This window comes from Ascaphus truei, chromosome 10 (assembly GCF_040206685.1).
Source record: "Ascaphus truei isolate aAscTru1 chromosome 10, aAscTru1.hap1, whole genome shotgun sequence".
Taxonomy (NCBI): Eukaryota; Metazoa; Chordata; class Amphibia; order Anura; family Ascaphidae; genus Ascaphus; species Ascaphus truei.
In genome coordinates this window covers 34,437,930-34,449,704 of record NC_134492.1, presented here as the reverse complement: position 1 = coordinate 34,449,704, position 11,775 = coordinate 34,437,930, and the positions used below count along the sequence as shown (strand labels likewise).

Sequence of the window (11,775 nt, the reverse complement as noted above, 5' to 3'; positions counted from 1 at the left end):
CACTGCCCCGCCTCCAACCACCTCCCCCCGGCTCCCTTCGCGCACGCTGGCTCGCCTGCAAGTCCGTGCAATCGCGCTGACTGAAGCAGGCGAGCCTCAGCGTTAGCGCGCCTCCGCTCTCCCCACACCTCTATGGCCCGGGCCTAATAGTGAAGGTTTTAAGGCTATCCTCTCATTAGCATAGGTGGCCCAATAATTTTGACTGAGCCACCTCTGCTCCAGCTGGGGGTAGTCGTAAAACCTGGGCTGTTAGCAGTCCAGGGGGGCTGGATTTGGGAATCCACTGCTATAGAGGGCACTGCTCTTTTAATTTAACTGACTACTTATTTTAAGTTACCGGTATCAAAAGTGTATTCCCAATGGCTGGTCTGTTTGCAACTTCAATATAATAAAGTAACATCTGAAGACTAACTTTACCCGGAGCTACCCATAAACTTGTGCTATGTTAAGGTGAGCGAGGGTTTACTGGCTGCCAATGTGTCACAGGTGTAAACTTTCAAGGATCCAAAACCATTGGGGTTTTTCAATCAAAATTTTTATTTCAAGTGAGAGAAGTGCGCTCTTCAAAAGCACAGGTGGCTTAAACAGTCCCTGCTTCGACTGAGCCTCTGATTGAGCCACCTGTGCTGAAATTGGGATATCCTGAAAACCTGACCTGTTGGGGGGGCTTGAGGACTGGAGTTAAGCACCCTGAGGTAGGGAGTGCCACCGCTTTTTTTATTTACTATCCAGGCTTACAATCCTTTTTTTTTTTTTTAACAATGTGTTTTTGGCCCATATGGCAGGGAAGGGGTTACGGCTGTCCTGGTACTATTTGTTTGTAATTTGGTGCAGCCCGCGCTCTCCCTCCTCCCTGGAGATCTCCCACCTGTAGACATCAGATAAATAGACTGCCCAGCCCCCTCACTGCTCAGCACAGTTATGCCTGAGAAGAGATCCCGTAGCGCCCCTCGGGTGCCCCCTCAGAAACAGAGGGACTCCTCAGCTCAAGGGTCCAAGAGAGACAAGAAGGGGAGCCCAGGCTCGGGCAGGTCCAGGAGCGGCCAGGTAAGGGGGTCAGACGGAAACAATGCAAAGGTCTCCGCGGTGGTGGATGTGGATGATGTGGTGGCTTCAGATGAAGAGACGGAAGTAATGGCGCTGCTGGAGAGCGGGCAGAGAGATGAGGGTGAGGCGCAGAGCACATTGGCACCAAACTATTATTATATACACCGTGTTCAGGACCAAAGGGACCACTTTCATTTTTCATCAGATCTTATATCTTTCTCGCTCAATCCCCATGCCCAATTGTAGGTCTGCTATGTAGATTAACACTATAAAAGAAGCACAATGTAGACAATCAACTGATGTTAACTAGATTGATGTCACTAATGTCAACACGTAGCCGATACACAGCGGTAGGTTACATAGTTGCATATTAGATGAGGTTGAAAAAAGACATATGTCCTTCAAGTAAAACCTATGCCAAATTTCATGTTCATTAAACGGAATAGGAATTTTTCCTTTCTGGTTTGTAAATGTGTTAAACTGTTGTAATCTAATCTGAAACAATAAGATTACTATAAAGTATGGTTCAATGTGTGTGTCCGAAATGTCCTCCATTTCTGCTGAAATGCACGCCCGAAGACAAGAACGCCACTGTCTGATTGCATAATCGATAACGCGTTGATCCAGCTGCTCCCACTCCTGATCGATACAAATTCGTTTTTTCAGTCTTCCGAGCGTCCATCGTTTGTTTATCAGGAAACATTTTATGTAAAGCGTTTTGGACCGTCATTCTTGCTGTGTCTCAAGCACTTTACACCGTGCTCATCTTCTTCGCTGTCACCAATTCCAAAGAATATTTATTAGATTATCAAATAATACTTAAATGTGATAATCTACTGTGACCGACCTATAATTGCTCAAATTTTCATGAAAATACTGGGATTTTTCTGCAAAATATGATAAAAGAATGAAAGGGGTCCTGTTTTTTCTGAAGTGTGTGTGTCTACAGAGGAGGAGACAATACTATAGTACATAAAGTGGTCAATGTGTGATGGTACACGGTGTACGGAGTTCAAATGCATTTTAATTAATAACCCTAGAGTAACACTGTATTTACCTGCACTTTGAGGCTCTTTGTTAAGCCCACTTTATTTCATATTTTAATGTGCAAACCTTTTCAAAAGTTTTTTTTGAGGAAGACACGAAACAGTGATTTTTTGGCATTAAAACCGATCTGTAAAATACATGCAGAAATCTTTGGTTGGCTGTTACATAAACGTGAAAGGTAAGAGTCACTGTAGATAGCCTAGAAGGGTAACACATTTTATTAAGGATTGCATCTTTAGGTGAACTATAATAACCATTGCAATTAACTACAGGCATCAAGCTACTTTGACAAATGACTTTGTGGGAGGTGTGATTAGCAGCCATAGCATTGTGACGGGTTACTGCAGACAACTCATTGTGTAATGCAGCTGTCTTGCAATTTAACTGTCTCGTGTACCATACTATATTTTGCTGAATTTGTTATATCCCTAGGGCAGGAGTGGCCAACTCCAGTCCTCAAGGGCCACCAACAGGTCAGGTTTTCAGGATATCCCTGCTTCAGCACAGGTGGCTCAGTCAAAGACTGAGTCACTAATTAAGCTACTTGTGTTGAAGCAGGAATATCCTGAAAACCTGACCTGTTGGGGGGGGGGGGGGGGGGGGTCTTGTGGACTGGCGTTGAGAACCCCTGTCTCATGCAGTTAAACTCTTGTCTTATGTACTGGATCTGTCTTTTGAGTAACGCAGCAGTCTCTTGTACATTGCGTTGCATCTTATATGATGCCATTTTGTAATACGAAGCTATTGTGCCATGATGCTGTTTTATCTCCAGGTGTAAAGTCTTCTGGCCTCCAAATATGTGAGGTGCTGCTCATTGCCTGCTGTCTGCTACTGGTCATCCTCACCTTCCCTCTCTCTATTTGGTTCTGTGTGAAGGTGAGACTTTCTCTCCTAACCAATTCTAATTCTGTCCTAGCAGGGGAGGGGGGGCTAAAACGGTGAAGAGCTGCCATGGAAGCTCAAAGTCCCAGTGTGTTGGGGTATAGCAGATCCTGGGAAGAAAGAAGACAGCAGTGCAGTGGTCTTGGCAAAAAAAATGTTTTAGTAGTGCAAGAGTACAAGGATCAACATTTCGGTCCTAGTGACAAAGGTCCAGACTTGGACCACAGCGTTGATCCTTGTACTTTTGCACTACTAAAACTTTTTTTTTTTTTCCCCAAGACAACCGGAGTGCCGTCTTCTTTCTTCCCAGGGTCTAGCATGGGGACTGCCAGCTTTTTCAGGGCACAAATGAGACAATATTCAGGGAGCCCCAATAACGTAAAAAGGGCTGTTTTTTTTTTTTTTTTTAAAGTTCTTTTTGTTGTTGGATTGTGAAAAGTTCAAGTTCACCTTCCCTGTCATATCAAGGTCAAAGGTCCCAAATGAAGGAGATGTGCGACTTCTGAACCAAAAACCAGTTGCATTTTAATGGAAAAAATATTGTCTCGGTTCATTAAGATAAACAAGGAGCCTGCTAAGCAATTAGCAATTAGTTTGCTAATGCCATAGCTCCACCACTGTGCTGGGGATGACCTTAACCTATCCCAGGCTCACACACTCCATCCTACTCTGCTGCAACCTAAGTCCCACAATCACAGTTACTTGTCCATGTCTCTCCTTGGCCCTTATTCAATATGCTGTAATGTCGCCTTCTCCTTGCGCTGTAAGATTTCAGCAGCATTCAAATGAATGTGTGTAACTGTTCCAGCGCACGGGGACGGGGACTTCTCTGCATGTTGAATAGGGGACTTTGTTACTGTTCTCTCACTACATAGCTGTGATTTCCGTCATCTGCTATTACAGATTGTGCGCGAATATGAACGGGCCGTTATATTCCGCCTGGGACGTCTGCTGCCAGGAAGGGCTAGAGGACCTGGTAATAACCTCAGTTTACTCCTCTTGGGAAATCGGGACCACTTATGTTCTTAAATACAATGATGAGCTCTTAATCTCTTGGTTACCGAATTGATTTGTTAAAGGAGGGAGAGAGGGATATTTATTTATTTAACTTCTGCTAGGTGACTGTAATACAGTATAAAACTGAAGGAGCTTTACAATGACTGTGGTGCAGTTGGCCCTTTACAGCTAAAAGCCTCTTAGAGTAACCACTGGAGGCAAAATAGACACCTATGCACTTCATGTAGTTGCACTAATATCCTGAGTGTATGTACAACTTTCTTGGTGTCAGGGAAATTAGCGCTCGGCCTGTGATAGGGAAGAGATGATTAGAACATTGTCTATCCACAGGTCTCTTCTTCTACCTGCCTTGCCTGGACAAGTGCCACAAAGTAGACTTTCGTCTCAAGACCTTTGAGGTCCCTTTCCACCAGGTAAATCCTCGCTGTCGATATGTTTACAGGAATCATAGCACCCACACCACACACATTACTATAACAAGGATTGTTGACAATATTGTTAAATTAACAGATCTACACAATACTGGTGCAATATTAGACTATTTTTATGATGTGGCCACTGAAAAAGTAGAAACGCTGAAAATTGGACTATCAATGATCGCCCCTTTCTCTTTTTAGATAGTAACCAAAGACCTGGTCACCTTGGAGATCGATGCAGTCTGTTACTACCGCCTGGAAAATGCTTCTCTTTTTGTGACCACTGTAAGCAGCATCTCGAGTGCTCTCCAGTTGCTTGTCCAGACCACCATGAAGCGTCTCCTGGCACACAGAACATTCTCAGATCTCCTGCTGGAGAGGAAGAGCATTGGAGGGGAAGTTAAGGTCAGCGTATGGCTGGGCATCCTCAGGGGAGTATCTATTAGACTGTAAGGGGGAATATAGCATGTCAGCTGGGTGACAGACAAACATGGAGTCCACAATACTACAATCCGCAGAATCCAGGAGCTCATCATATAATACAGCCATAGGACTTAAAACAACACATTGGAAATACACTTGACACCCTGTCAATGGTAATGTCCAACATACTCTACGGGTTTCAATTTTTCCGGTGAATCAACCATAGACCAGATATAGATCTGCCATAGATTGAGCTTGACATTTTAAGGTTTTGATTTACAGTAGTAGCAGCGTTCTGGCATTCAGCCATACAGTGATGACTTTGAGTAGCTGCACTGGTCCAGGAGATTAAGATATACCTGTAATGCCAGTCACATTGCCTTTCAAACAACATTACATATTAACAGGGTAAATATAATCTACCACTATTATGATAAGTGGATATGTCGTACCCTGGATGTGACGATGGCAAAGCTAAATTGAGCTTTTCTGATCATGGAGAACCAAACATAAGTGTGAATAGCAACGGCACAAAGGGACCATGATGCAACAAGCATAGATGTTTTTCTTTATTCAAATCATAGTGCAAGAACCGCACTGTGTGATACCTGCACTATGATTTGAAAAAAGAAAAGTACCTATGCATATTGCACCATGATCCCATTGTGTTTTTGCTATCCGTGAGTATTTTTAGTTCTACATATATTGGAGTGTTGGCAGGACACCCCTAGGACCCAGCACAGAGAAGAAGTGTGTGTATAAAAGAGAAGAAAAAAAGTGTGCCGGTATAACTGTGCATCATGAGAAATCCTAAGAGGCACATTAGGATCAGATAAGACGTATTTGCCACTCACTTTAAATATTACAATGTGTCGGTGTAAAAAAAGTAAAACTAAAGTTGAATGTTGTGAAATGGTAGAGAGGAACCTCGTTCAACCTAAATATTTATAATGGTTGAGGTGGGGGCTACCTGTGAGGTAACTGAGAACAGTAGAAGTGTACTAAAGAGATACACAGGGAGAGAAATCCTATATATGGTGCACACCACAGATTAGTAAATGTTTGACTTGAGATAAATTAGTAGTAAGCAAAAAGTCCCTAGGTAAACAGTGGGTGCAATGGTGGTTGTTAATAAAAGTAACAATGGGTGCATATGAAGCGCAAATGGGCTCCGACGTCACAGCTCGGCATCTTTCATCCCTGGCAGCCTTCTGCTAGGGGTAATCCCCTGTTATATTGCAGATCGGAGCCCGTTTGCGCTCCACGTGCACCCTTCCTTGCTCTAGGGTTTCAGGATTAGGGTGAGTAGCAGTTGTAGGGTGTCCAGTGCATCACATACGTGTCGTTCATCCTAGCCAGCTGTGAGACCCACCAGTTTCTCAATAGCAGAGCCTGTTTTGTCCTTCCGCTCCACTCCCCTGGCATCTCAATACCCTCCACTTCACCTCCTGACACTCTTGGAGGTGACATCTAACCTGTATCCAGGCAAATTAGGTTTTGCTTAAACGGTTTACATTAATTGAATAACTAAATCCTATTCTTCCCGCTACCCTCCCTGATTGCAGGGACCTAGTATCAGGGCTATTTTCACTTATAATAGAATCACTGCCTGGGTGACCACCCCATTGGGTCAAATAATGTTTTTTTCAGAGTTATACAGTCACATTCTGACTAGCGGGTATTCAGTCTTTGGGTGATCTTTTGGATATATAAATATAGATAGAATTACCTCTGTATATATATATTTTTTAGACCTGCGATCATCTCTGTATTCCTCTTTAAGTATGTATATCTTTATTTACATAGCACTATTAATGTACATACTGTAGCGCTTCACAGAAGTAATACACAGTACAATTTGATAAAATAGTTTATTCATTAATAAACTATTTTATTAATTATATATTATTAATAAACTATTTTATCTATTAATTAATACAACGTACCCTCTAAGCCAGGGGGGGCCAACACCAGTCCTCAAGACCCCACCCCCCAAACTATAGCTGCCACCTAATAATCTCTAAAATCAAACAATTTCTAATTCGCAGTGATATATATATTTCCCAGCACTTAATGAACAAAAAGTACCAAAGCAACACATCCTACTGTCTTTTGTTCAAATTGAGACATTGCTCACTGAGCCTGTTCAGTAGTTTATACGACAGTGTGTATCCCTGCTGGGTTTCACAGCCAGCACTTTGGTATATAAAGCAAGTGATTGATGGGCTTACAGCTTATTGAGCCAATGTCATTGTTTTCAACATAGTGTTTATTTTGGCTGTGTGCCAAAGCATGTACACTCGTTTGATAAGACATGATTATACTTCATGTTTTTCGAAACAGCCAACAAAGGTGGTTAATACTGTATGCTTCTTGGTTACTACAACTGACATTCAATGTCCCGCTGATTAATTTAGACCAGCGGCTACACTTGCCCCCAGGGGATAAGGTTTTTATCATTTATTGTCACTGTTGTATTAACCCTTTACTGTACTAATTCCACATGTAAACCACATGGTATGGTACACATTTATTTTTGTACTCTGACATAACATTTTTATTTTACTTACTACTAATTTATCTCAAGTCAAACATTTACTAATCTGCAATGTGCCCCGTATATAGGATTTCTCTCCCTGTGTATCTCTTAGCTACACTTCTACTAAAGTGGACTGTTTTATCAAATTAAGTTGAATTAAAAATACCTGTTTACAAGGTGAAATGGAGCCACACGTTAGCTGTCAGGAATTTCAGTCTGATCCAATCGCCGGCTCAGAGTTTGGGATGATGCACAATGAGGTGTCTGTGCAAAGAAAAAACTCGCCTGTTCACATCATTTGTAAGAATGTGCTTTTTAGCCACAAGTTTCCAGAAAAGTTGCACTTCACATTTTAATATCAAGTTCACCTTTAGGCCCGTGTTCACTAAATGGTGTATTTCTATTCGAGCGGCTATGGCCGTTCACGTAAATGGGCCGTTAGGCGAACGCAGGCCATTATCCTTCCTATATTTAATCTTTGTGCTGCCAGACAGGCCAGCGCACTTTGTTGCAGGTCCCTATAGCAGTGAAAGGGTTATTTTTGGAAATGTTTATTAAGAAAGCGCCACCATATTCCGCAGCGCGGTACAATGGGGGTACAGCGTGATGTCAATGACATAAACAGAGTTACGTACCAAATAATGACAAACAAATGCAAAGCGGTAATAAGGGCCCCGGGCGTGAGCTTACAATCTAGTGAATAGAAGATCATGAGTTAGATCCAGATGATATAATAAGGGGGCTTTTTGAGTAATGTATTTCTGAGGGTCAGAGAGGCACAATCATTAAGTGCCGGTACGGGTTACTGCACACCCGATCCAGCATTAACTCCCATTCAAGTCAATGCTCTTGATGAATGTGCCCCAGAGTGTCTGTATTCACTTTGAGGAACGCTACGTGTAAAGCCCTCTTTATCACATAATATGCATGTGTCTGCAGGCAGTGTAGCACTGTACACACATACAGTACCTATAACATGTTCTGCTGGGTTTATTGTTGCAGGTGGCGTTGGATGCAGTCACTTGTCACTGGGGGATCAAAGTGGAAAGAACAGAAATGTAGGTATGAAAAGTAATGAGGAAAACTTCAATGGGTGAAAAACAACCACACACTTAGCTACTTGTCCACGCATTTCACCATTACCTGCCCCCATGTTGGGGGGCTTAAAACAATGTTTATGTCGCTGCTTAAGTGTGTGGTTCTTAGCATCTGCCAATCTCTCTGTACAACCTATGGTGCGCTGTATCCAGAGAGAGTCAAGTGTTCCGCTACTTGGTAATACGTAAGCAGTTTTTTTTTAACCGACCAGGGAGGTAACCTCTAAGGAGTATGGCTGCTGAATTGAAGCATCAGGTTTGATGACTGGCATCGATTTTAATATGACAAAATTACTTAAAATGACTCCCCTAATTACCAATGAGTGTCTCAGAACTTCTAGCCGAGTTTCTCATTAATATTATTTTTTTTCTTTTGAAAGGTACCTTTTTTTGTTTTTTATTGATTTATCCAGGGGGACGAGGCGGGTAGGGAAAGGAGGGGGAAAATACAATACAGTAATTGGACACATCTATGCATATCAACCTTCGATTTGGGCGTTTAGAGTTTTTCATCCATGTAACCCGTTCTTGCCCAGTGGGTATCTGGAAGCCCTTCACCATGATGGAAGGGGCATTCTCATCTGATACAGGGATGTTTCTCCTAGGTTATACCCTCGAACTGAGGCTTGTTGTTATGGTTTGTTAATCCTGGGGTCACAAACCTTATGGAATTTTGGGATGGTTTGGTTAAGAGTGGCGGTTCCTACCTCATTAATTTTGTTGGTTAGTTGGGTCATTGAGGGGGGGTCTAAGCTTTCTTCATGAGGCCGTTATTGAATAATGGGCTGTCATGGTAGACCAGGTCATTTAACACATTTATATTTAAGGGATCAGTCACAAGGTAAAACAAGGCCGTGAAATATAATGAGGTTTATTTGGATAATTTATTTATAAAATGTTTTACCAGAAAGTAATACATTGAGTTACCTCTCGTTTTCAAGTATGTCCAGGGGGGATAAGACCTCGGAACACACAGAAATACAAAATACAGAGAATATACACACTTACTGGGGTCTGGGGGTTGAGATCTAGCCCTTTCCTAGTTGCAGGGTGCCTGCTTCAGCAAAAGGCGTTACCCTGTCTGCTCTGGTTGGTTCCAGCCTGCTGGCTGGGCCTCTCCATGCTTCTCTGTTGGTGTTATAGCTCTTTCACCCAGAAGCACCTTTGAGAAGCCCGCCAGCAGCTGCTTGTCTCTTCAAATCTCCAACAAAAAAAGAGAGCTGCTACACTGCACTCCCTTATATAGGGCTTGCTCCATATCTAAATCATTGAGGGGGCTGGCAGCCAATTAGAGCACAGATTTTGGTTGTGCATTCAATGATAGGTCACGTGCGTGCGTGAACGTGCGTCGCCAAATGAAATACCTGGTGTCCAATGACGCTGTGCATAGTGGGCGCGACTGCGTGGAGGCGTGACTGTATCCAGAGATGACAAAATAATTTGTTTTAGACGCGAAGTCCGCGTTGCGCGTGCCACCGCCACTATAATCGCGGTCTTAGCATTCAATGCTACACTGCAGCCAGGGATTTTGGGTAATGACATGCAAATGAGCACAGTGTCACTTTTTGCTTAATGTTCATTTTAACATGGACCCCCTATAAGTATGCCATATTACATAGCTTTCCAGCACAGGCTGGGTTAATAAAGTGCATAGCCAGTAAACCTACTCACAGCTGTTTCAACCTTTTGGGTCTTATCAGTGTGAGGTTGGTTATACTAGCTGAAATGTGAAGCTGGAATAGGTTTCAACCACACATCATATAAGTTATGGTGGGTAGGAAAAAGTGACAAAAAACCTCCACCATAGTGTACATTAAATAAAAATATCACTCGTTAGCACATTCACACGTCTTAGGCAAGTCTACCACCCTGCTTTTCACCATTATCTCTTAGTATACAGTGCTTCCACTGCAGCCAGGGATTCTGGGAAATGACATGCTAATATAAATGAGTGACCTATTCCTTTGCTTTCTCTGCAGTAAAGATGTGAAGCTTCCAGATGAAGTAAAACAGTCCATGGCAGTAGAAGCAGAAGCACAAAGACATGCTAAAGTCAGGGTACGGTCAATATGAAGCTTCTGTATCCAAGCTAAAGTATGTCCCCATCCCTGGCTAAATCTCTCAATCTGCTTTTGCTCCAGGTAATCGCTGCAGAAGGTGAGAGAACGGTGTCGGAATCCCTTAAATTGGCAGCTGAGACTTTATCTGGTTCCCCTACAGCAATTCAACTGCGATATCTCCACGCTTTGCAGAGCCTGACTGCTGACAGACCAGCCACCTTCATCTTACCGCTACCGTTTGATCTGATGAATTTAAATGCCCCTCCCCATCCCAAAATTATCAAGAGCAGCCCAACTTCCGACTCCCCTAAACCAGACACCGAAACAGAGCAAGGCAAAAAGAAGGACTCCCCTATGCTTTAAAACTAATACTAGCTGTTAATAATAACAATACATTTTAATGCGGAGAGGTGTCTATTGGATTACTGTAAAGATTTATACAGCAAGTACTAGTCGGTACATTGGCATGTCTCTGACAGGTCTGTAAGCCCTGCCTTCCCCCATTATCTCTTAGCATACAATGTATTAACTGCAGCCAGGGATTCTGGGTAATGACACCCAAATGGGCACGCAGTGTGTCACTTTATGTAAAGATTTAAATATTGTCCCTCCTGAAGGATCTTTGGGTTTTTTTGTTTTGTTTTTTTTAAATAAAGTGTATCATCATGTATTAAGGATTTTCATATTGATCCAATAAAAAGTGATCCTTTTTCTAGGCACAAGATTATAATTTGATTAGTAACCTCATACTAATCGCCACTGTCACACAATTATTGCACATCCTGGACGTAAAGGAGATACAAATGTGACACCACATATGGGAAAAGGGCACTGCTTGGCTACCAGTTGTGCAAGGGCAAGTATTAGTATTTTCATGGGTTGTGTTCGAACTCTTGACTTCCAGCATGACTTAGTAAAAATGGCCCATTCTTATGAAAGGGCTGCAATATTTCTTCTGGCATGGAAGAGGTATCATGAATTAACACTGATTAGTACATAATTTGTTGGCAAATCATTTTTCGTTCAAAGAAACATGAAGTTAACAGCGCCACATTTTTCAGTAAAAACTCTTTACTAAATCACAGAAAATGGGCAGGCATCATTGGAAATCAATGTGTCTTCTATATTTCAAAACGAATGATGCTATGATTAATGCATACAATTGTGTAATGTCCACATTGTGTAGACAGGTGAGTGTGGGAAGAGTCTGAATGCCTGAATGACAGTGGGATGACGTGTATGTTTGA

General features: G+C 42.4%; 1 protein-coding gene across 1 annotated transcript; it reads left to right on the top strand.

Moving 5' to 3' along the window:
• Nucleotides 1-921: 921 nt before the first annotated feature.
• On the top strand, nt 922-11,171 carry NPHS2 (NPHS2 stomatin family member, podocin). The gene is made up of 8 exons (XM_075616501.1): nt 922-1,168; nt 2,867-2,970; nt 3,880-3,952; nt 4,324-4,406; nt 4,611-4,814; nt 8,374-8,429; nt 10,448-10,526; nt 10,610-11,171. The coding sequence occupies exons 1-8, from the start codon at nt 922-924 to the stop codon at nt 10,889-10,891; spliced, it is 1,128 nt and encodes a 375-aa protein (XP_075472616.1). The 3' UTR covers nt 10,892-11,171.
• Nucleotides 11,172-11,775: the final 604 nt, after the last annotated feature.

Bases quoted from the DNA above. Each gene is read 5' to 3' on its own strand.
- NPHS2 (XM_075616501.1), top strand. From the start codon at position 922: ATGCCTGAGAAGAGATCCCGTAGCGCCCCTCGGGTGCCCCCTCAGAAA. The intron at 4,407-4,610 runs GTAAATCCTCGC...TTCTCTTTTTAG, and splicing joins TTGAGGTCCCTTTCCACCAG to ATAGTAACCAAAGACCTGGT. The intron at 8,430-10,447 runs GTAGGTATGAAA...CTTTCTCTGCAG, and splicing joins AAAGTGGAAAGAACAGAAAT to TAAAGATGTGAAGCTTCCAG.